The sequence below is a fragment of the Pseudonaja textilis genome, chromosome 1 (assembly GCF_049901715.1).
Source record: "Pseudonaja textilis isolate UNSWEBS1 chromosome 1, rPseTex1.2, whole genome shotgun sequence".
NCBI lineage: Eukaryota > Metazoa > Chordata > Lepidosauria > Squamata > Elapidae > Pseudonaja > Pseudonaja textilis.
In genome coordinates, this window is record NC_141990.1 from 185,152,399 (window position 1) to 185,174,366 (window position 21,968).

Below are 21,968 nucleotides of genomic sequence, written 5' to 3' on the forward strand. Positions count from 1 at the left end.
ACCCTAATTTATTAGTTTTTAAAGAAAGACCAAAACAGAAAGTAACATTTAAGGTTAAAAAAAGAAGAAAAAAACAAAAAGTACAGGGGGGGGAAATGAAGAAAATAATAAAACGATTTTTCTCTTACAATTACAAGCATAAATTTAAATTGACCTCTTACTCCAGGGGTGTCAAACTGGATTTCTTGCGGGATAGATCAGCATTGTACTTCTCCCTCACACGCCGGCTACCAGAGGCACTGTGGGCCGGTCCTTTGCTATTTCCAGGCCGGTCCCGTGGGCCAGATTTAAGCACCCCATGGGCAGATTCGGCCCCTGGGCTTTGAGTTTGACATCTCTCTTACTCTGTTGCAACATAAGTTGCATTTTTCTACCATCTATTATTTTCTAATCATCAAACTGATATATTACAATTTAATTTCTTTCAAAAGTCAAAAAAGGTTTTCCACGTGGTATTAATATTAACCAGTGTGTTTTCTCTAATTAAAGCTGTTAATTTTGCTATCTCAGCAATATCCATCATATTCAATATCCACTCTTCCAAATTTTTCCATCATTGTACATATAAAAGCCTCACTGCTGTTATCATAAATAAAAACAAAATTCTATGAATTTTTCCCAACTTTTTGTCAATCAGTTCCAAAAAAACTTGGCTTCATTTGCATACTAATCTTTAAAATCCTCTGAATTAATGTATGCATTTGAACCTTTTTTTTTTAGTTTTTATATGTCCACTAAGCATGATAAAAAGTCCCCTCTTGTTCATATTTCCAGTAAAAATTTGAAGCATGTTTATATTTAAACATTTTTTTCCAATGACAAATACCAACAAAACTTAAAGTTGATATCAATGAATGATTCCCTTCCCAAAGTACAGAACAGCTTCAGAAAAGAGACTTTGCTCAGGAAACTACTACAAAGGGAAGGGTTAAATTCTCTCTTCAAATGGCTGCAATGCTTATAATTATTACAGGCACATGCAATTTCTTTTTGCAAAAACACAGCAGCTTAAATGCAAAGTTTGGCCCTAAGTTTAAATCTGAAATGGTAAATAAAGATGTTATGATGTTTTTTAGGATAGGATGGACTGAACTATACATATAACTGGAGGAGAAAAGCTTCAAAGATAAGGTGCTGCCAAAGAAAATGAAGGTATGAGACAATAGATGCAATCTTTACACTAACCAAGAGATTTGAATCAAAAACCTGCAGAGCTCTAGAATGAGCATAAAGATACAAGCAAGTTAAATCAGGTGTAATAAAGCACAAATATTTAGAAGAAACACTTTTTAAATTAACAAGCAGAAAAAGAGGCTAGTCAAATAATGGAAAAAGAAGAAAGAGAGGCTGCTAAGTAGAGGCAAGAATGTTAGAAACTGCAAGAATAAATTATATATATATTAGCTTTTAGATTGCATAATCTTTCCCACGTCCAACCTAGTGCCTTCAATTCACACTATTATAAACTAAGAATGATCGAGTTGTAATTGAATACATATGGAGAGTCACTGAGACAAGCACTGGCACAGCTAAGCTTATTTAAAAAAAAAAAAAAACCAAGCTACTACATGTTTCAGTAAATAAAAAATATAATGTGTATATTAATGTGAATATCATTTTGAAAGAATGACTCAAAAATAAGCAAGGAAAAACTGTGAAAGAATAACATTCAAAATTTTTATACCTATGCTAAGGGTAACAAATTCCCCACAAATGTTAAAGCAACAGTATCTTTTTTCCAAAAGGGATATTTTTCTTTGTCAAAAAACCCCCAAAACCCACTAAGGAGATAGATGGAAAGAAAAACCCAATATAGCAATTGAGAGCCAGTCAACAAGCCTGCTTGTTAAAAAAAAATCCTAGAAACTGCCATATATCTTAGCTGCCATACTCCTGCTCTAAATTTTCCCTAACATTTTACCACAATAAAGCTTTTCTATGCTCCACACTTGTGACATCGGTAATGTGTAATTTGCTTCTTTGTGGAATAGTCTATAGTGTGTGAAAGAAAAAGGGGAATGGAAAAGTAATACTTTAAGATTATCTAAAGAATCGTGGAGGTAAAAGGAAAGTTTTTGTAGGATCCATTCTGCATTTTATACAGACAAGGAGAAATTCAGCAACCTAGGATGCTTATGTAAGCAAACAGGTACCAAAGGTTTTGTTTATTTATATTCCACTGCAAAAGAAAGCTATTGGGGTTATACAGTCTATAACCAAAAGTTGCTGGAAAGGGAGAATGGTGAAGATACTTTTGATGAAAAAAAAAAAAAAAAAAAAAAAACCGGAGTCCTCCTTATAAATCATTGCAAACAACTTTGTTTTTACTATCTATCGGCCTTCTTATGCTGTGCCTTTCCAAACTTGCAGAATTTTGACAGTTCCCATCATCTCCAGTAATCCCATCCCAAACATCTGGAAAATATCAAGAGAGAATGTTGCTATCTGCAAATTTAAAGAGGAAACGTGGGGAACAGGATTTTCCTGATGAGAATGTGTCTATTTTATTATTCAAAGTATGAATATACAGGGTATCAGTAGTACTCGCATGCCAATCCTACCAGGCATAGCGTTCTTGCAGTTTGGCATGACAATGTTAATTGACTTGCCCACAGAAAGAATCTGTGCCTAAAGATAAATCAAAATGCCATTCAGCTTACACTAGTTACAGACAGGAGAGATATAAAATTATTGTAATTGATAAAATGTAAATGATTTGCTAAACCTATTTACCACAGCTGGTGCTTTTTGCAACAATTCCATCAGTAAAAATTAAGAATGCTGTTTCTCTGCGTGACCTTGGAACCACAGTAACAAAAATACTTGACAGCTTTGTAATTGTATGCCACTTTTCCAGTGAACTAAAATTATGTTTGCACAGGAGCTAGATGGGGCTGTAAGATATGTAAATGATACGTTGTTGTTCTGTCATTTCCAATTCTTTGTGACCTATTCAGTGTCACATCATTTGGATGCCAGGCATCAGGATATCACTGGAGCCCAGTTGGAATTTTCCATCTTGTGTTGATTATGTTTACTTTTTAAAATGTTTTTATTTGGCAACTTCTATTGTTATTTCTACTTTTATATGTATGTTTATGTTTTTATGCTTTTTCATTGATTGGTGTTATTTAATTAAGATGGACAGTCATATAAATGTGTGTAGTACATGCCTGTTTATGTTTTGAGTTTTCATAAGCTCAAACTTGGATCATCAGTGGTAGCACCTAACCATCTGTCTGTTTGTTGATTGCCTTTGATCCTTGCAAACATCACAGTCCTCTCCAGTGACTCTTGCCTTTGAATTGTGCATCCAAAATATTTAAGCTTCAGCTTTGTCATTAGTGTTTCTTGTGAACAGACTATATCTACTTTACACAGTACTGAATTATTTTTCTTGCAATTCAAGAATCTTCTTCAGGACCACAATTAAATTCTACTGGACCCACTTTCATTACCATATATTGTAAATGGAAAACCACAGCCTTCAAAATATGTACTTCTACTGCATGTGTGATCTCCGCATTAACGTTTTGTCTAGAAAGTCTAAAGTACACAGAGAAGCTAACTACTGTATATCCAAGTGTCATAATGGAATACTTTTTTTCATTATAACATTAATAATTAAACTGTTCATACAGTGTGGATAAGAGTCCCCAACCTTCAGAACTGAGCCGCTGCACAGCTGGAGATGAGAAGCGGGTGAGCAAGTGAAATTTAAACCATCTCCCTGATCTGTGGAAAAACTGTCTTCCACAAAACTGGTCCCTGGTGCCAAAAAAGTTGGGAACCGCTGACAGACCTTTCCATTGAATGATATACAAGGTGATCAATAAAAAAATACAAAAGAAGAATCAAAGCAAGGCAAGTATGACATGTTGGGGAAAGATTGGTTACAGACAATACAGCACTAAATGGGCAATAATCTGAGGCAATATAATACAGTTGCCTATGTTCCTATGATAAAAGTTATGATTTTAGAATACTCTTATGAACAGTTTTGGATGTCTGAAAATGAAGATTCAGCTAGATAAATATCAATGAACTGCATTAATTTTTGAAAGAAATACTTTGTTGTTCCTACTGAGTTTTGAGAACGCTGTTGCTATAAATGTAAACAAGTCATATGCATATAAAATTCACCAGCATAGAAAAAGAATTAATCGTATATTTCTGAACTAAACCGTAACTTCAAATCAGTAAAACCAAAAGAATGAGGGAACTATGAAGGATCAGGTTTCTCAACAAGAGAGCAGAAAAATAAACACACATTTAATGTACAGCATGTCTCTTGCCTTGAGAACAATAGGTGAAGGCATAATTTGTAGAATAATAGGCACTAATATTACACGCTGCTTTAGCTCTGTCATGTTTCCAATCCATCAAGTTGATTAATGTTTAAGTCTCCTTCAAGTCAACCTTGATTCCTAGTGACTTCATGGACACATCCAAATAGTTCTTACATTCCCCAATAATGTTTTTGTTGACTTTCCAGATTAGTATGTACTATATAGCCATGGAATTTTCTGGCAATTTTTCCACAGGCCTTTATCAAGCCCAATTTGGCTTAGCTTCCAAGCCCAAATAAAATCACACAACAGGGTATAACTGAAAAAGGTATAATTTGTTCAATAATGAAATCAAGCCAAATTTATTATTTGGTTGCTAGATGCTTTGATCTGTAAGTGATGCTTGTCCATAATGCTTAAGCTACATTAAAAGAGGGTAGGGATAAAATCAAGCATAAGGTCCATAAACGAAATCTCCCTTGAGTTTGAATCCCACAGGACAAATCACTGCAAAGAATCACACTATTTTATAGTTCTAAGCTTATTTAACAAGCAGAAGTGCCCCATCTAAGAATATACAAAAGTATCTTAATATATTTTCCATTTAGCTCTCTTCGTGTCTTGTTTCTCTGCAAAAAATTCTCTTTCCACCTATGACTATCACTAAGTGTAGTATCTTATGATTCTTTTTTTTTTAATATAAATTTTATTTGGGTTTTCACAAAAACATAATACAAATAAAACATCTTTTTTTGAGAATAGCATGATCCCGGGTTATCACTTCTTCATACAGACACAAACTCAATTTCATATTCATCTTTGTGTTCTATTCCATATCTTATTACTATTTTAATATTTTCTCCATAATTTTCCCCTCCCTTGGTTTTCTCAACTTTGTTTTTAATTATCTCATATCTAAATTCAATTATATATCTTTTTCTAAGTTTCAGTGTCTTTCCAATCATTGTAATTATACTTTTGTCTGTCCTGTTTCAATTTCATATTATCTTTTATAATTAAACAAATTTTCCCCTGTAGTTACTAATTGGAGTATGACACCTTTATATCTTTTAATTTCATCCATTCAACTCTTAAACTTCAATTTATGCCTTTAAAATTATAACATTCAATATAGTACATAACTTCCAATCGAATTCTGCTTGGTACATTCTTAAAATACACACTATGTTCGTTCTATCTATCTATCTATCTATCTATCTATCTATCTATCTATCTATCTATCCATCTATCATTTATTTATTTATTTTGTCAAACAATTATAACAGCTATAAGTATAAACATGGTTATAAATACATGAAATGGATACGAATAAGAAAAAAAAGAAGCAATAGGACAGGGACGGTAGGCACATTTTGGTGTGCTTATGCCCGCCCCCTATAGACCTCTTAGGAAAGGGTAGACAGTCAATAGTAGACAGTCTAATGTTGAAGATTTTGGGGTTTGGGGAAGAAACCACAGAGTCAGGTAGAGTATTCCAGACATTGACTACTCTGTTGCTGAAGTCATATTTCCTGCGGAAATATGGTTGGTGTGGTTTATCTTTAGTTGTATCTATTTTGTGCTCTTGTATTGTTTTGGTTGAAGCTGAAGTATTCATTGATAGGTAGGACACTGCAATATATAATTTTATATACTAAGATCGAACAGAAGGCGGCGTAGTTCCAGGTTGTCTAGGTCTAAAATTTCAAGTCTGGTGGCATAAGGTATTCTGCTACGAGTAGAGGAGTGGAGGATTCTTCTCCTAAAATATTTCTGGACCTTCTCAACTGTATTAATATCAGATATGTAATGCGGGTTCTAGACTGATGAGCTATATTCAAGTATTGGTCTAGCAAATGTTTTATATGATCTAGTTAGTAGAATGATATTACCAGAGAAAAAGCTACGCAGGATTACAGGTGAAACTCAAAAAATTAGAATATTGTGCAAAAGTTCATTTATTTCAGTAATGTAACTTAAAAGGTGAAACTAATATATGAGATAGACTCATTACATGCAAAGCAAGATAGTTCAAGCCATGATGTGGCATAATTGAGATGATTATGGCTTACAGCTCATGAAAACCCCAAATCCACAATCTCAGAAACTTAGAATATTGTGAAAACGTTTAATATTCTAGGCTCAAAGTGTCCCCCCTTAATCAGCTAATTAAGCCATAACACCTGCAAAGGGTTCCCGAGCCTTTAAATGGTCTCTCAGTCTGGTTCAGTGGGAATCACAATCATGGGAAAGACTGCTGGCCTGACAGTTGTGCAGAACTGAGGCTGGAGTCAGTGCATCAAGAGCCACCACACACAGACAGATCCTGGACATGGGCTTCAAATGTCATATTCCTCTTGTCAAGCCGCTCCTGAACAACAAACAACGTCAGAAGTGTCTTACCTGGGCTAAAGAAAAGCAGAACTGGTCTGTTGCTCAGTGGTCCCCTTTTCTGATGAGAGCAACTTTTGCATCTCATTTGGAAACCAAGGACCCAGAGTCTGGAGGAAAAATGGAGAGGCACACTGCAAGATGCTTGATGTCCAGTGTAAAGTTTCCACAGTCTGTGTTGATTTGGGGAGCCATGTAATCTGCTGGTGTTGGTCCACTGTGCTTCATTAAGTCCAGGGTCAACGCAACTGTCTACCAGAAAAATTTGGAGCACTTCATGCTTCCTTCCGCAGACAAGCTTTATGGGGATGCTGACTTCATTTTCCAGCAGGACTTGGCACCTGCCCACACTGCCAAAAGCACCAAAACCTGGTTCAATGAGCGTGGGATTACTGTGCTTGATTGGCCAGCAAACTCATCTGATCTGAACCCCATAAACAATCTATGGGGCATTGCCAAGAGAAAGATGAGAGACATGAGACCAACAATTCAGAAGAGCTGAAGGCCGCTATTGAAGCATCCTTGTCTTCCATAACACCTCAGCAGTGCCACAGGCTGATAGCTTCCATGCCACACCGCATTGAGGCAGTAATTGCTGCAAAAGGGGCCCAAACCAAGTACTGAGTACATATGCATACTTATACTTTTCAGAGGTCCGATACTGTTCTATGTACAATCCTTTTTTTTATTGATTGCATGTAATATTCTAATTTTCTGAGATTGTGGATTTGGGGTTTTCGTGAGCTGTAAGTCATAATCATCAAAATTATGACACGTCACGGCTTGAACTATCTTGCTTTGCATGTAATGAGTCTATCTCATATAATTTCACCTTTTACGTTGCATTCCTGAAATAAATGAACTTTTGCACAATATTCTAATTTTTTGAGTTTCACCTATAGGTTAACAACTTTTAATGCCTTTCTGGCTATGTAGTTACAGTGGGCTCTAGCACTTAGATCATTTGAGATGAGTACTCCAAGGTCCTTGACAAGGTTTTTGTCATCAACAAGCTCTTGACTATTCAGCTTGTATTTTATTTTTTGACTTTTTTTTGCCAATATGTAAGATAGAGCATTTATTTGTGGAGATTTGAAGTTGCCACTTGTTTGACCATTCTGACACAGTCGAGGTCTTTTTGAAGGGTAGCACCATTGTCAGTGGTGTTGAATAGCTTTACACCGTCAGTGAAAAGAATGCAGTTGCTCTTAATATAATCACAGAGGTCATTAATATAGAGTATGAAGTGGGTTGGTCCTAGAACACTGCCTTGGGGGACACCACTGTTGACAGGTACAGAATTTGAAAGAACACTCCCAATTTTGACCATTTGTTGCCTGTTTGACAGGAATGCTTCAATCCAATTATGCAGGTATCCAGAGATACCATAAGATCTTAGTTTTAGTAGTTTGTTGTGTACCACTGAATCAAAGGCTTTACAGAAGTCTATGTAAATTGCATCAGTTGCTTTGCCCTGATCAAGTTGTGTAGTCCATATATGTTTTTACAGTGTAAGAGTTGCATGTTACAAGACAGTTTCCTTCTGAAACCAAACTGTTTGTTAGAGAGTAGGCTGTTTGTCTCTTAAGTGGAGGATAATGGATTGGTTAATAATTGATTCCATGACTTTACAGGTGACACAGCATAAAGAGATTGGTCCTTCAACTAGGCTGGGGTCTCCCTTTTTGAAGATGGGGATAACTGTGGCTAGTGACCATAGATTTGGCAAGGAGCTGGTCCTGAAAGATTTTTCGAAGATTATGCTTAGAGGTTCGGCTATGACAGTGGATAGCTTTTTTAAGAAGTAGGCACAAACTCCATCCGGTCCAATAGATAAAGATGGTTTTAGATTGCGTAGTGCTTTTTCAACATTGTCTTCTGTAAAGTTGATATGTATCAGATCATTGTAGTTGTCTGTGGTTCGACTAGGAAATATTGGGCATGATCCATTACTGTTTACAAATACTGAGCCAAAGAATGTGTGTGTGTGTGTGTGTGTGTGTGTGTGTATGTATGTGTGTGTGTGTGTGTGTGTGTGTGTGTGTGTGTATATATATATATATATATATATATATATATATATATAAACAATAGTAAATAAAACACTCATTCCATTCCAATTCTATCAATATTAGTTAGAATTTTAACATCTTTAGCATTTCTTTTCAATTGAATATCATACTTCCTTGTGAACACTTATAAACTTTCCATAATTAATTCTTTTTTTTCCATATTTGTCTTCACTTATATTTTTATAAATCATTAATAATTAAAATGTTCTCATCCTTTCCTAATTTCATTCTCTCATTCACTTTATTTCATTTATTAACAAACATTCCACTGCATTACAATAAGTCTTTTATCATTTAGTCATACATTGTTTCATATTTTCTAAAATTATTTCTATTTCTAATATAATACTCTTATGCACCTTTGCAGAAACCCTTTTTCAATTAAATTTTCACTCGTTATCTCTAAATAGGCTTATACTTTCAATCCTTATACATTTTCCCTGTTTCTCTATATCTTGTTTCTGTCTTTTATAACTTCTTTTCCTTTCCTTCTTCCCCCTCTTCTTCTCCCTCCCCTTTTTGCCCCCTTGTCTCTCTACTTCTAATTCTCTTCTGTGATCCTCTCTTCTGTTGCTTCCTAATATTGTAATTATTTTTCAAACTATTCCCTTTTTTGGTTGTTTTTTCAAATCTTAAACTTTTCACTCTCTTTCCCCCGTTTCCTTTTTTTCCCCACATAAAATTACTTGATCATTAAAGATGGCTTCTTCTTCATCCCAACCTTCTTGTTCTACAAGCATTTCTTGTTGTTTCTCATAGTTCCAGACCTCCATTTCTAAAAATTGAAATATGAAGCCAAGAGAACCTCTTCCTTCTTGTGCATCTTCGTGTTTTTTAAGTTCCATTTTCAGTTCTTCTAAAAGTGATGCCATTTTAAACACTTTTAAACAACCACCCGATTGATTTTAGTCATTTAAATCCAATAGCCAAAAATCCAAGAATCACCAAGTAATCCAAATAATCCAAAGCTGTTTCTTCTTGCTTCTTTTTTTCCACTTTCTCTTCCTGGGGTTCTATTATTTTGTTACCAAGTTTCAGTTAGAATATATCTTTTAGGAATCTCGTTAAGGTTTCACTGTAAGTTCCTTTTAGTTCCAGGCAGTCTCCTCCATTTTTCCAGATCCCGCCCTTTTATTCTTTCTCTCCTTTCCTGCTTGAAAGGTTTTTGAGTATCCAAAAGTCTTTATTATCCCTTTGACATTTTATTTTCAGCTTAAATGCCTATTGATATCAAAGTGGATTTTTGTCAATTTCTTACTTAAATCTCTTAGCTGTCAGTATAAGGAAGGGAAGAAAAAAAAAACCAAATCCTTTCCCTTCCCTCTCTCCTTCGCTGCTTCAAAGTCTTCTTTGGGAACAATGTTATTTTTTATAGTTCAAATTCCAGGGTACCTTACGTTGTTGCTTTTTCAATTTAACCTGGTCAACCAAAACTTTCTCTTCTTATCTTCTTCCTGCACATTCTTTTCTGGTTGAGTTCTTCTTTGGGGTGGCCATTTCTGACCACCACTGTAACCGCCTTTGGGAAAGGGAGTAATGGCCAGCTGAGGAGGAGAGATGCAGCTCTCCTCGACCCTGCTGGCAGTCTCCCCCCTCTTCACCACCTCTACGGGATGGCTTAGTCCCAAATCCAGCCGGCTCAGGGCGCTCCGGCAGCGAGCACGGATCAAAACCACACACGATCACGGATTTTGTTACATCACCAAAGAAACTCAAACTGGAAGTCCGTATCTTATGATTCTTGATGAATGTATTTTATTTTTTCTTTATGTATACTGAAAGCATATGCACCAAAGACAAATTCCTTGTGTGTCCAATCATACTTGGCCAATAAAGAATTCTTTTCTATTCAGCTAAAATATGGTGAAAGACAAGTATTAGTCATCTTCTCAAAACATTAAGAGTAGTTTCCTAGTATGTTTTCACAGTCCAGATCATTTACCTGTAGCTAACCTAATAAAAGATGTGGTTGTCTCACTTGGCTACTGCCCATTAAAGAACATTAGCCTGTCATCCTAACCCAATGAAATATCTTATGTCAAACCACAGAACAGACAGATAGGAATACAGCTCTCAGGAGGAATAATAAATAGTGCCAACTTGAATTGTTAAAAAAAATATACAACCTGATGTGATGAAAGATGGAAGTTATACAAATCTATCCTAAACTATCTTTAGCTATCCTAAAATCTGATCAATCATATTTATTCTAACTGTTAATAATTCTTTGAAAGAGATTGCTTTAAAAAGGATAATGTTATTGCAGGAGCAATCAAAATACTTCTCTGTATCAATTCCCACAACCAATCATTCTTAACCAGTGCCATTATTAAGGATGATAAATACCCCGCAGAACAATTCAAGAGTCTGTCCTCTTTTTATCTCTATAATTTTCTCAATTAAGAAAATGTCCTCTGATTTTAAAAGCAAATCAACCTATAGGCTGAGCATTGCATAAATCAAGTAAATATGTTCTTGGGTTAATTTCCTCTCCCTCTGTTGACATAGATAATAAAGTGCTATCTAAAGTTCAAAATACAGTATAGCAAGCTCATTTTCAGATGAGGTAGCAAGCATTAATAGAGTAACGGTACTTAGTATGCTTAAAGCATACGGTTAGAAGAAGTGTGAATAAGAATTTTCAAATGGGCCCTACCTTTCTTACATTTCCCTGCCCTCCAACTCAACTCAAAGGATGTGCAGCCAAACCCCAGCTCCTTGTGCCTAGGAGAACCTTTATGGATAACTAGTTATATGAAATATGGTTTGACTCTGTGATGAATCTTATCACTGTACAATTCGTGGTTTGTGCCAAAAAGACTATAAATGTGCTCACTGAAAACTGTTTAGCACATCAATGGGTTCGTTCTCTGTAATAAAACAAATAAAAATTAGAGATGATTGCACTTACAACTTATCCTGTATAACAGTAATGAAAATTGTACAAAACGTTCTATATTTCTAGACAATTATGAAAAATATTTGAAAAATAAAAATCTGATTTACTCATCAATCTTGTATAATAGCAACGAAAATTATAGGGGGGAAATTCTAGAAAATTCTCAAACCCATTTGGAAAATAAAAATTTAATTCTCTAAACAAAACTAATCAGTAATACATCATAAATAATTTTTAAAATGTACTTCCAATGGCATAAAGATACAGGACTCTGCTGATAGTTTGAATTTTTCTTGTTTTAAAATAACTATATATAAAGCCTTTATTACTTCAACAAACCTGCAACCAGTCTGATGCTTCAGTTTAAAATAATCTCTTATCCATTAGGATTGATCAATAAAGAATGCACAAATACTTCCCTTTATAAATTAGCTGCTCACTTTCATCCAATATAAATACCTATATGAAGATATAATCAATTTCAAAATGTACTTAGGCCCTTTCATAAAACTGACCTTATAAAAACCTCATAAAAAGGGTCAGGAAAACAAATTCATTGCATAACAAACCAGAAAAGTGACTTGGATAATTTTCCTATATTGGACTTACGAAAGAAATCTGTTAACGTTTTGAAGAATTTTGAGAGAAGCAACAATAAAAAAGAAAAAGAATCGCAAGTACTTATTTTAAATCATCAGAGTACAAAATTATATATACATTCATACTCTTTCTTTATATTAATTAAAATTGCAATCCAATGCATACTTGCTAAGAAAGAAACAGCAATAGCACTTAAACTTATATACTGCTTCACAGGGCTTTACAGCCCTCTTTAAGCAGTTTACAGAGTCAGCATAGTGCTATTGCCCAAACAATCTGTGTCCTCATTTTACCGACCTCAGAAGGATGGAAGGCTGAGTCAACCTTGAGCCTGGTGAGATTTGAATTGCCAAACTGCAGGCAGCCGGCAGTCAGCAGAAGTACCCTGCAGTACTGCATTCTAACCACTGTGCTACTATGGCTCTGAAGCAATAAACTGAAGCAAATAAATTTTAAAGTTGCTTGCTTTGGACTACATAGGTACAAATCTAATTACAAAGTCTAGTTAAAACCCCAAATGACTGTTCCAGGGATAGAATGAAGCTTACATTCGTGGAATGGTTGTTAGGTTATAAGTGCATTCATGTTTACGAAATGATTCCAAGAGGAAATCAAACTGAATATTGTCTTCCTGAAAAATATGCTTCAAAGAATATGCCAAAATCTGTTCTTCACTGAAACAGATATGTGTATCTGTATGAGAAGTGGGCAGGATGGTACCCTCCCGGTGCTTTATACTTAAGGCTGACAGGGATTATCATCTATAACTTCTGGAACACTTAGCCTCCCAAATCATTGACAAGTTCCACAAACTCTTACAAGACTTTGTATTTTGATACTCCAAAAAATGTGTGGTTAGGCCCTGTGGTTTTGTGTGGTTATGTACTCTGATATACGTTCTATCATACAGATGAGAGGGGTACTGGGAACTCTTTTGGAATTCCACATCATGATGCTACAAAATAGATATATGTGAAAATGAAGAAATAGGAAAAAAATAAATTAATTACAAATAGGACATTTCTTGTTTCTTTAAAATGTGTTATGAACAAGTATTCTCATGAAATTGCTAACCATAAGAAATAACTCCATCTAGCTAAACAATATTGTTATGAACGTAGTGAAGGAAAAATCTAGAAACAGGTTGGAACTATAGTCCTTCAAGTATAGATTTTGACATAATAGTTGACAGTAGTAGAAGTACCAGTCCCAAATCTGCTAGGGGATACTAAGCCAGGTGTCTGTTATCTATTTGACAAAAATGCAGTGGCAAATCATTCTTAAGATTATTTCACCAGAACTATTTTTTGTTCCACTCACCAAAATAACTAGTATATTGGTCAGACACACACAAACTGAAGTACACAGTAACAAGGTACTCTTACATTCTGGACATGAATCCTAGCATACAGTGTTCCCATTCCTAAATTTTGTTAACTTCTATTTAAAGTTGGGCTATTGAACTAGATTGGAAGAAATATATTACTGAACACACATATTACAATCTGGGATATGTTGCTGTCTACTCTCTCTTTCTTACACATTCAATGTTTTTAAGGGGAAAAAAAGCCTATCTATGTATTCTACATCTAAATTCTTTCATTGTGCTTTTGCAATATACCAGTATACTACTTTAACATATTCAGGTATTTGTTATCCTGTTTTCCTTGTTCATTAGAAGAGCACTCTTAGGAAGTTTAGGTTTGTGCTGCGTTCTGTATATTTATTATATGGAACAGTTGTGGCTCAACCTACTAGATCAAAATGCACATTTTTGGACTTACTGAAGATGAACTTTAGGATACTTTTTTTATGTCATAAAAATTTTCTAAATATTAATGAGCAAATGGTAAAAGTCTGCTTCTCAGAGTAGCCTTTTCTTTCAGTATCAACTCTCAATTTTGGTAAATAAATATTTTCCACTCAATATCCATAGAAATAATCTTTCATTCAGCTTAAGAAAATACTTTCTTAAGATTCACTAATGTATCATTCTTGCAACCACTTTTCTTTTCCAACATTATCAGATGATATTTAAGTTGCTGTAATAAGAAAGATTAAACCTTGATACCATCTGAAAACCAAGATGTTAACTCTCAAGCAGTATAGCAAATTTATTTCCATAGCTTGAGATTTCATTTGTGATATGTGATATGTATATGATAAATCTCAATAAATCCTCATATTTGTCTATGGAAGAACAGGTTGTACTGGATATCTACCTAAAATAGATTTTGAGTATTGCAGTGTATGAAAACCAGTTTGAAATATGGTTACCATTTATAGCATTAAAGGAAAAAAATGTATTTTCTTAGCATGAGAAGCCATGTCAAGCAGATCCACCACAGCTTAAATCAGTGAGATTTTGCAGAGTAAAATGCAAGCAAAATGACTTCTTCATTATCTAGCCAACATCATCATGAAAAACCTCTTAACGCTTCATAAATGATTTGGTCATCATTTTATATTTAATCATTAGTGCATTAGAGCAACAGACTATGCTCAGCATGTTCAAACAAATGCAACTTACCAAGTGAAAGGGGCAACATTTTAGAAAATCAACATTTACTGTACAACAGATAAACAAGGATAGAAAGCAAAAAAAAGCAATTATGCCTGGCACAGACTATATCCTTTCTCTAGAAAGAAAAGTCATTTTTAAAGAGTTGACATCACAACTAAAGTCACAACCACTTTGGCGCCAAGAAAAATCTTTTCTTTTTTTAAAAAAATATAATAACCCTAAGCAATTTAATTGCATATGCAATGAAGATCTATATTTTATTGCTGCCACCTCACCACAGCAGTTACAGTTAACTGGAACTGGGATAATGGAGTGATTGTTTTCATGAACAGGTTCTTTTACTAGTAGTCAGTCAAATTTCATTTTTATTTTTTGATATTAAATGTTTCACATTTATGACCACACTATGCTTCTATACATCTAAGGTAGAGAGAATGATAATAAAGAAAACAGAGATAGAAAATACATTATTTTAAAAGGTGAATGTGTGGAGAAGATACCTCATTGGGTTAGCATGATGAATGCATGAACTTCATATACAGGTAGTCCTTACTTATGAACTGAGTTCAATAATTGTTTGAAATTGTAACAGTGTAAAAAAAACAGTGTACTGCAACAGGCATATATGCAATCAGTCCTTGCCTTTATAGCCATCACAGTATCCTATAGTCATATCAGAATCGGAAAAACAAATCTGGTCATGTTGCCAACTACAAAAGCTGATACAAAAATTTATGCTACCAGATAAAGACTGAATGCACCAATTATCACATTAAACAAGAGGAAAACCTTCTACGCACCAATTCCACCCGTGCTTTCTACAATTTTGTAAACAACAAACTAAAAGACTCAAGGTCCATCCCACCCCTGAAAGGACCTAATGGTAAAGACTGCAACGACGACACTATTAAAGCCAACCTCTTAAAAACGTTTTTTGGCTCAGTATTTGTAAACAGCAATGGATCATGCCCAGTATTTCCTAGTTGAACCACAGACAACTACAATGATCTAATACATATTGATTTTACAGAAGACAATGTTGAAAAAGCACTATGCAATCTAAAACCATCTCTATCTATTGGACCGGATGGAATATGTGCCTACTTCTTAAAAAAGCTGTCCACTGCCATAGCCGAACCTCTAAGCATAATCTTCGAAAAATCTTTCAGGACCAGCTCCTTGCCAAAACTATGATCACAAGCCACAGTCATCCCCATCTTCAAAAAGGGAGACCCCAGCCTAGTTGAAAATTACAGACCAATCTCTTTATACTGCATCACCTGTAAAGTTGTGGAATCAATTATTAACCAATCCATTATCCTCCACTTAGAGACAAACAACCTACTCTCTAATAAACAATTTGGTTTTAGGAAAATACTATCATGTAATCTGCAACTCTTACACTGCAAAAACATATGGACTACACAACTCCATCAGGGCAAAGCAATAGACGCAATCTACATAGACTTCTGTAAATCCTTTGATTCAGTGGTACATGACAAACTACTCCTAAAACTAAAATCTTATGGTATCTCTGGATACCTGCATAACTGGATTGAAGCATTCCTGTCAAACAGGCAACAAATGGTCAAAATTGGGAGCGTCCTATCAAATCCCATACCTGTTAACAGTGGTGTCCCTCAAGGCAGTGTTCTAGGATCAACTCTCTTCATACTCTACATAAATGACCTCTGTGATCATATTAAGAGCAACTGTGTTCTCTTCGCTGACAATGTAAAGCTATTCAATACCACAGACAATACTGCTACCCTTCAAAAAGACCTTAACTATATATCAGAATGGTCAAACAAATGGCAACTTCAAATCTCAACAAATAAATGCTCTGTCTTACATATTGGCAAAAAAAATCAGAAAATAATATATAGGCTGAATAGTCAAGACCTTGTTGATGATCCAAACTCTGTCAAGGATCTTGGAGTACTCATCTCTAATGAACTAAGTGCTAGATCCCACTGTAACTACATAGCCAAAAAGGCATTAAGAGTTGTTAACCTAATCTTACATAGTTTTTTCTTTGGTAATATTACACTACTAACTAGAGCATACAAAACATTTGCTAGACCAATACTCAAATACAGCTCATCAGTCTGGAACCCACATTATGTATCTGATATTAACACAGTTGAGAAAGTCCAGAAATATTTCACAAGAAGAGAATAGTGAAAATATTTCACTATTCAGCCTATATATTATTTTCTCCACTCCTCTACTCGTTGCAGAATACCTTATGCCACCAGACTTGAAATTCTAGACCTAGAAAACCTAGAACTACGCCGCCTTCGGTCCGATCTAAGTATAGCATATAAAAGCATACATTGCAATGTCCTACCCGTCAGTGAATACTTCAGCTTCAACCATAACAATACAAGATCAAACAATAGATACAAACTCAAGGTTAATCGCACCAAACTTGATTGCAAGAAATACGACTTCAGCAACAGAGTGGTCAATGTCTGGAATACTCTACGTGACTCTGTGGTTTCTTCCCCAAACCCCAAAAACTTTAACCTTAGACTTTCTACTATTGACTTCACCCCTTTCCTAAGAGGTCTGTAGGGGGCATGCATAAGCGCACCAACGTGCCTACCATCCCTGTCCTATTGTTTCTTTTATTTTTCTTATATGTATCCATGTATTCATAACTATGTTTTTACTTATACCTATTATCTTGTAAGCAATTGACAAACCAAATTTTTTTTAAAAAGATCAACAATTAAGATTGTCGCATTTGACAGATACATGATCACCATTTACATATTCCCAACCAGCCTGCAACAAGCAGAGTTAATGGAAAACATGAAAGTAAAATAAGAAGTCACAGCCATGTGACGTTTTGCTTAATGACTGTGGTGACTCCTTTAACAATTGAATGGGAAGTAATGTCATAAGTCCATAATGATCACATGATTTTTCACTTAGCAACTGTTGCATTATGGCCACTAAGCAAGGACTCCTTATATACTAATTAAGGAGAGAAGCAACTTAGAACTAAGGAGAAATTTCCTGACAGTTAGAACATTGCCTCCAGAAGTTATAAATGCTCCAACACTGGAAGTTTTTAAGAAGAGATTGGATAACCATTTGTCTGAAGTGGTGTAGGGTTTCCTGCCTAGACAGGGGGTTGGACTAGAAGACCTCCAAGGTCCCTTCCAATTCTGTTGTGTTCTATTCTGTTCTATTCTACTATAACCTATGCAGTATAAGTGCAGGATTACTAGATATCCAAATATTTCATATATGCATCTTATCTTTCTATAGGATAACATATACAGAATAAACTAATCTTTGCCACCACTTCCTACATCAAATTATGAGGTAGATTATAATAAGAGGCAGTTAATTAACCCAATGCTACCCCATAAGATTTACAGCTGAGGGCTTCAGCTACAATGACTTTATCCCAGGCATAATATTGCAAACTTCTTTACTTTAAAGGTATTAACTTTCAAAATAATAGATCAGGGGTAACTAAACCGGTGCCTACTAAGTACTGTTGATTTCAGTTCCCATGACTTCCTACCAACATAGTCATAGTTAAAATTGTTTTTATTTAATTTTGACACTGCCTATCTCAGGTAAGTAGTTAAAATATTTGTGAATTGCAATAAAAATCTGAAGAACACTTGGTTGCTAGCACATTCCTAAATTACAGAGTAATCTTGGCAGTTAAAGGGTACATCCTACTTTTGTATTATAATCCAGGAAGATAAATTTCATAATATATAAGACATTTTAATTTTCTTATGTATTCAGCATGTAGAGTGTATCTATGAATCTAGGGTTACTATTTGGTTGTTACACTTAAAACATCTTAGATCATTCTCTAGATCATAAGTACTATGGGAAATTTGAGAAGCTATAATGTTAACAGTGTATATTACTGATCATAAAAATATGAAATGGTCAATTCTCTCTTTAAAAAGAAAATAAAACCTCAGCACTCTCTCTTATTTACTAGAGGAACACAAGATTTTCAAGCCAGCACAAAGTCGAAAGTCCTTGCTTAACAACTTATTTGGTCCTCACTTAATAATAGCAACCAGGACTGCTGTTGCTAGGTGCTCTATGTTACGAACTACTTGTTCAACAACTGTTAGAAACTGTGATAGCACTGAATGACTCCTACTTATGACTGGTCCTCTACGTTCCAACCATTGTAGCATCCTGCAGTCACATGATTGCCATTTGTGACCTTCCCTGCCAGCTTCTCACAAGTCAATGGGGAAGTTGGCAGGAAATGTCACAAGTTGCTATGGTGAATATCCCTCCCGCCTTCCTGTGTACTATGCTGCACTTTCCTTACCTTGTACTCACACTGACCCACAGTCTCCTTCCCTTGGCCTCCTTGTGCTCATATCAATCCACACCCTCCTTCCCATGACTTTCCTGTGCTCCCCTCTCCCAATTCATATGTCGCCTGCACTGGGCATCTCCCTTCACCTGTGGCATCTTTGTGCTCCTTACCTGGGACTCTCACCACTTCCCACTTGATTGCACACTTTCGGATTACAACAGCAACCTAAACTGCTTGGATTGCTATCACTAAGCAAGGTGATCATGTGACATCATTTACCAATGTCACTTACCAACGGCAATAGCTGTTATAATATCTCTATGTTCTGTCATGTTTCATTTTAAGTAATGCTCCATTCCCTATTTAAGCTCATCTGTTTAACAAATGCACAGAAGAGAGATCTTGATCTATTGGCATCCCCTTGAAACAGATAAGCAAGAGTTTACAAGTCTCAATATGTAGATAATCTCAAAAATATAACTCAGAGAATTTACAAAATCACTGGCTCCACCCTGGAAAATATCATTTTGCATTTGCCTCCCTACCTTTTTTGCACATGGCTAGGATTGGTGGATCTAACAAAGAATAGAGGGAATCTCACAAGTCTGAAATACACACAAAACTGAAGTGGGTCATTGAAACATAACAATGAAGATAACTCTTCACGTTGCATGTTCATGATACCGACATGATTATTACTAAGTCATGAGAACCTCCACAAAATGCATGGCAGCAAAAACACTCAGGATAAGCCATTATGCCTGCCTTTATTTGTGTGGCTAGGTTAGATTAGGTTAGGTTAGGTTAGGTTAGGTTAGGTTAGGTTAGAGCAATTAGTAAGAAAGGGAGTAGAACCAACTCAAGCAGTGACAACAGGGCAACTTCATGACAAAGTTGGGGCTTTCCAAACTGCAGGCCATTGTGTGTGTGTGTGCTTGTGTTCCCATATTTTTTAAATAAGATGGTGAACTTACATAATGCTCCTCACTCCTTCCATTTTCCCAACAACAACCTTGTAAGATGGGTTGGGGGAGGGAGGGAGACAATGAATGAATGAATGAATGAATGAATGGCCTAAATCACCCATCCAGCTTTCCTGACCGAAAGGGATGCCTACAATTCAGTCTGCCGCTTTGTAGGCCAGCAGCACCTTCACCTCTACACCAGGCTGACCAAGACATCTAGGTACTGAGGGCTAGCAGGGTGAGGAAGCAGAAAAGGCTCTTCCGCTAATAATACTGACAGGCCTCCATCCGGAAGGTGGTGGTTGCGGGGTGTCCAAAAGGCAAAAGTGAACGGGACAGCAAGCCTGGCCGGGCTGAAGAAGGCGACCTTTTCCTGCCCAGAAGGGAATTCCAGTTTCCCTGGACAACTCCAGCCTCACCGCCGCCCACTGTAGTCTAGGCAACTCTCCAAAGGTCGGGCGCCTCTCCTTCGGAAACGCAGCCCGGGCCAAACTCCGCGGCTCGCAAGGAGGAGGGACGTTTACCTCTGCTTCCCTTCCGCTCCCATTCCCGCCGCTGCTTTCCCCCTCACCTGCTATCTGAGTCACGAAGGCTTCCGCCACCAGGGACATGCTTCCGACGACAGGGGAGTCCCTTCCACGGCCGTCCCCAGGCCGCGTCGTAAGCGGCCGAAGGTTAAGGACACCAAAGGAGGAGAGCACGGCGGCTGCGCCGACCAGCCTGCCGGGAAAAGTGCATCCGGGGCCTGCTCCGCCCCTCGGAGGAGAAAGCGCCTGCTTGCAAGAGCGAAGGGAGAGTCGTGCGGCAATTGCCGCCTGCTCTCGCAAGGGCCGCTGCGGGTCTGGGCCAGAAAAAGGTTGCGGTCCCGGTTCTCTCATTACCCGCACCCGGGTGTGTTAGATTCGTGGTTGGGAGAAGTAGGTTCTGATGGGCTCGCCGTCGCAAAAATGCGCGGATTTGGTTTTGCCATTCCCCCCCCCCTGGGCATTTTTGACAAAGGGCTAAAGATGGGGGGAGTGACTACCGCCCCACTGAAATATCCCGAAATAAAAATTCCCGCAAACCTGATTGCCCCCAAGATCCATTCGGGCACCAGCATTTATGGTAGTGATGTGCACATAGAGTCTGAGGGGGGGCCCACAATGTTTAGGGGCCACGTATGAACGCAGTCCCTGACAAATTATGGCTCAGTACATATGTTTATTTTATTTATTTTTGTCAATTGCTTACAAGATAATAGGTATAAATAAAAACATAGTTATGAATACATGGGTACATATAAGAAAAATTAAAAAAAGAAAAGAAAAAATATGAAATAAAAGCTTTATGGGTTTTTTTTTCCAAGGAAATAAAAACAATTTGTGGTTAGCCAGAGAATTACATAGCAGTACTTAGTTCAATTTGGTTTGTGAGAACAGTTCTTCTTCTAGGGTTTCAATAGGACATTTTATTTCTTTTATTAAATTTCTACACTGCCTATCTCACCTGACACCCAGTGGTTTACAAATAAAAAAGCATATAACAATGTAAAAAAAAACAGTTAAAAATAGAATTAAAACCGATATGAAATCAGAGGCTAGAAATAGGTTAAGAATGTAAAGGGGCTGGGGAGAGAGTGCCCTCAAGCCCCCAACTACCCACATGGTTGCATATCATGCCAGTTGGCAGAGGCAGGTCTAAGACCGGCCTTAGAAAATGGAAGGAGCAGTGACACAGCCCTGTAAAAGAATTTGGGCCAAGAAGCAGAAGATTGATACCATCCCCACTCCCTGGGAGGTAAAGCAGAAAGTGGGGCAACCACGATTACCACTGAAGGAAGCTGTGACCTTTTGCTGTTTCCTGCTTGATTTTCCCCTTATAATTTAGAATTTACTGCTTGATTTTCCCCTTATACTTTATGTTCTAATTTAACT

At 36.4% G+C, this 21,968-nt stretch overlaps 1 protein-coding gene across 2 annotated transcripts in view; it reads right to left on the reverse strand.

The window, feature by feature from the left end:
* MTX2 (metaxin 2) overlaps positions 1–20,787 on the reverse strand; it is a 45,158-nt gene extending 24,371 nt beyond the window's left edge. Inside the window, exon 1 of one of the 2 annotated variants that reach the window (XM_026697018.2) lies at positions 20,627–20,787. In XM_026697018.2, the coding sequence (XP_026552803.1) occupies positions 20,627–20,666 (40 nt within the window). In that variant the 5' untranslated portion in view covers positions 20,667–20,787. The remainder of the gene's footprint in view (positions 1–20,626) is intronic. The other variant, XM_087919900.1, reaches the window with a different exon arrangement.
* Positions 20,788–21,968: the final 1,181 nt, after the last annotated feature.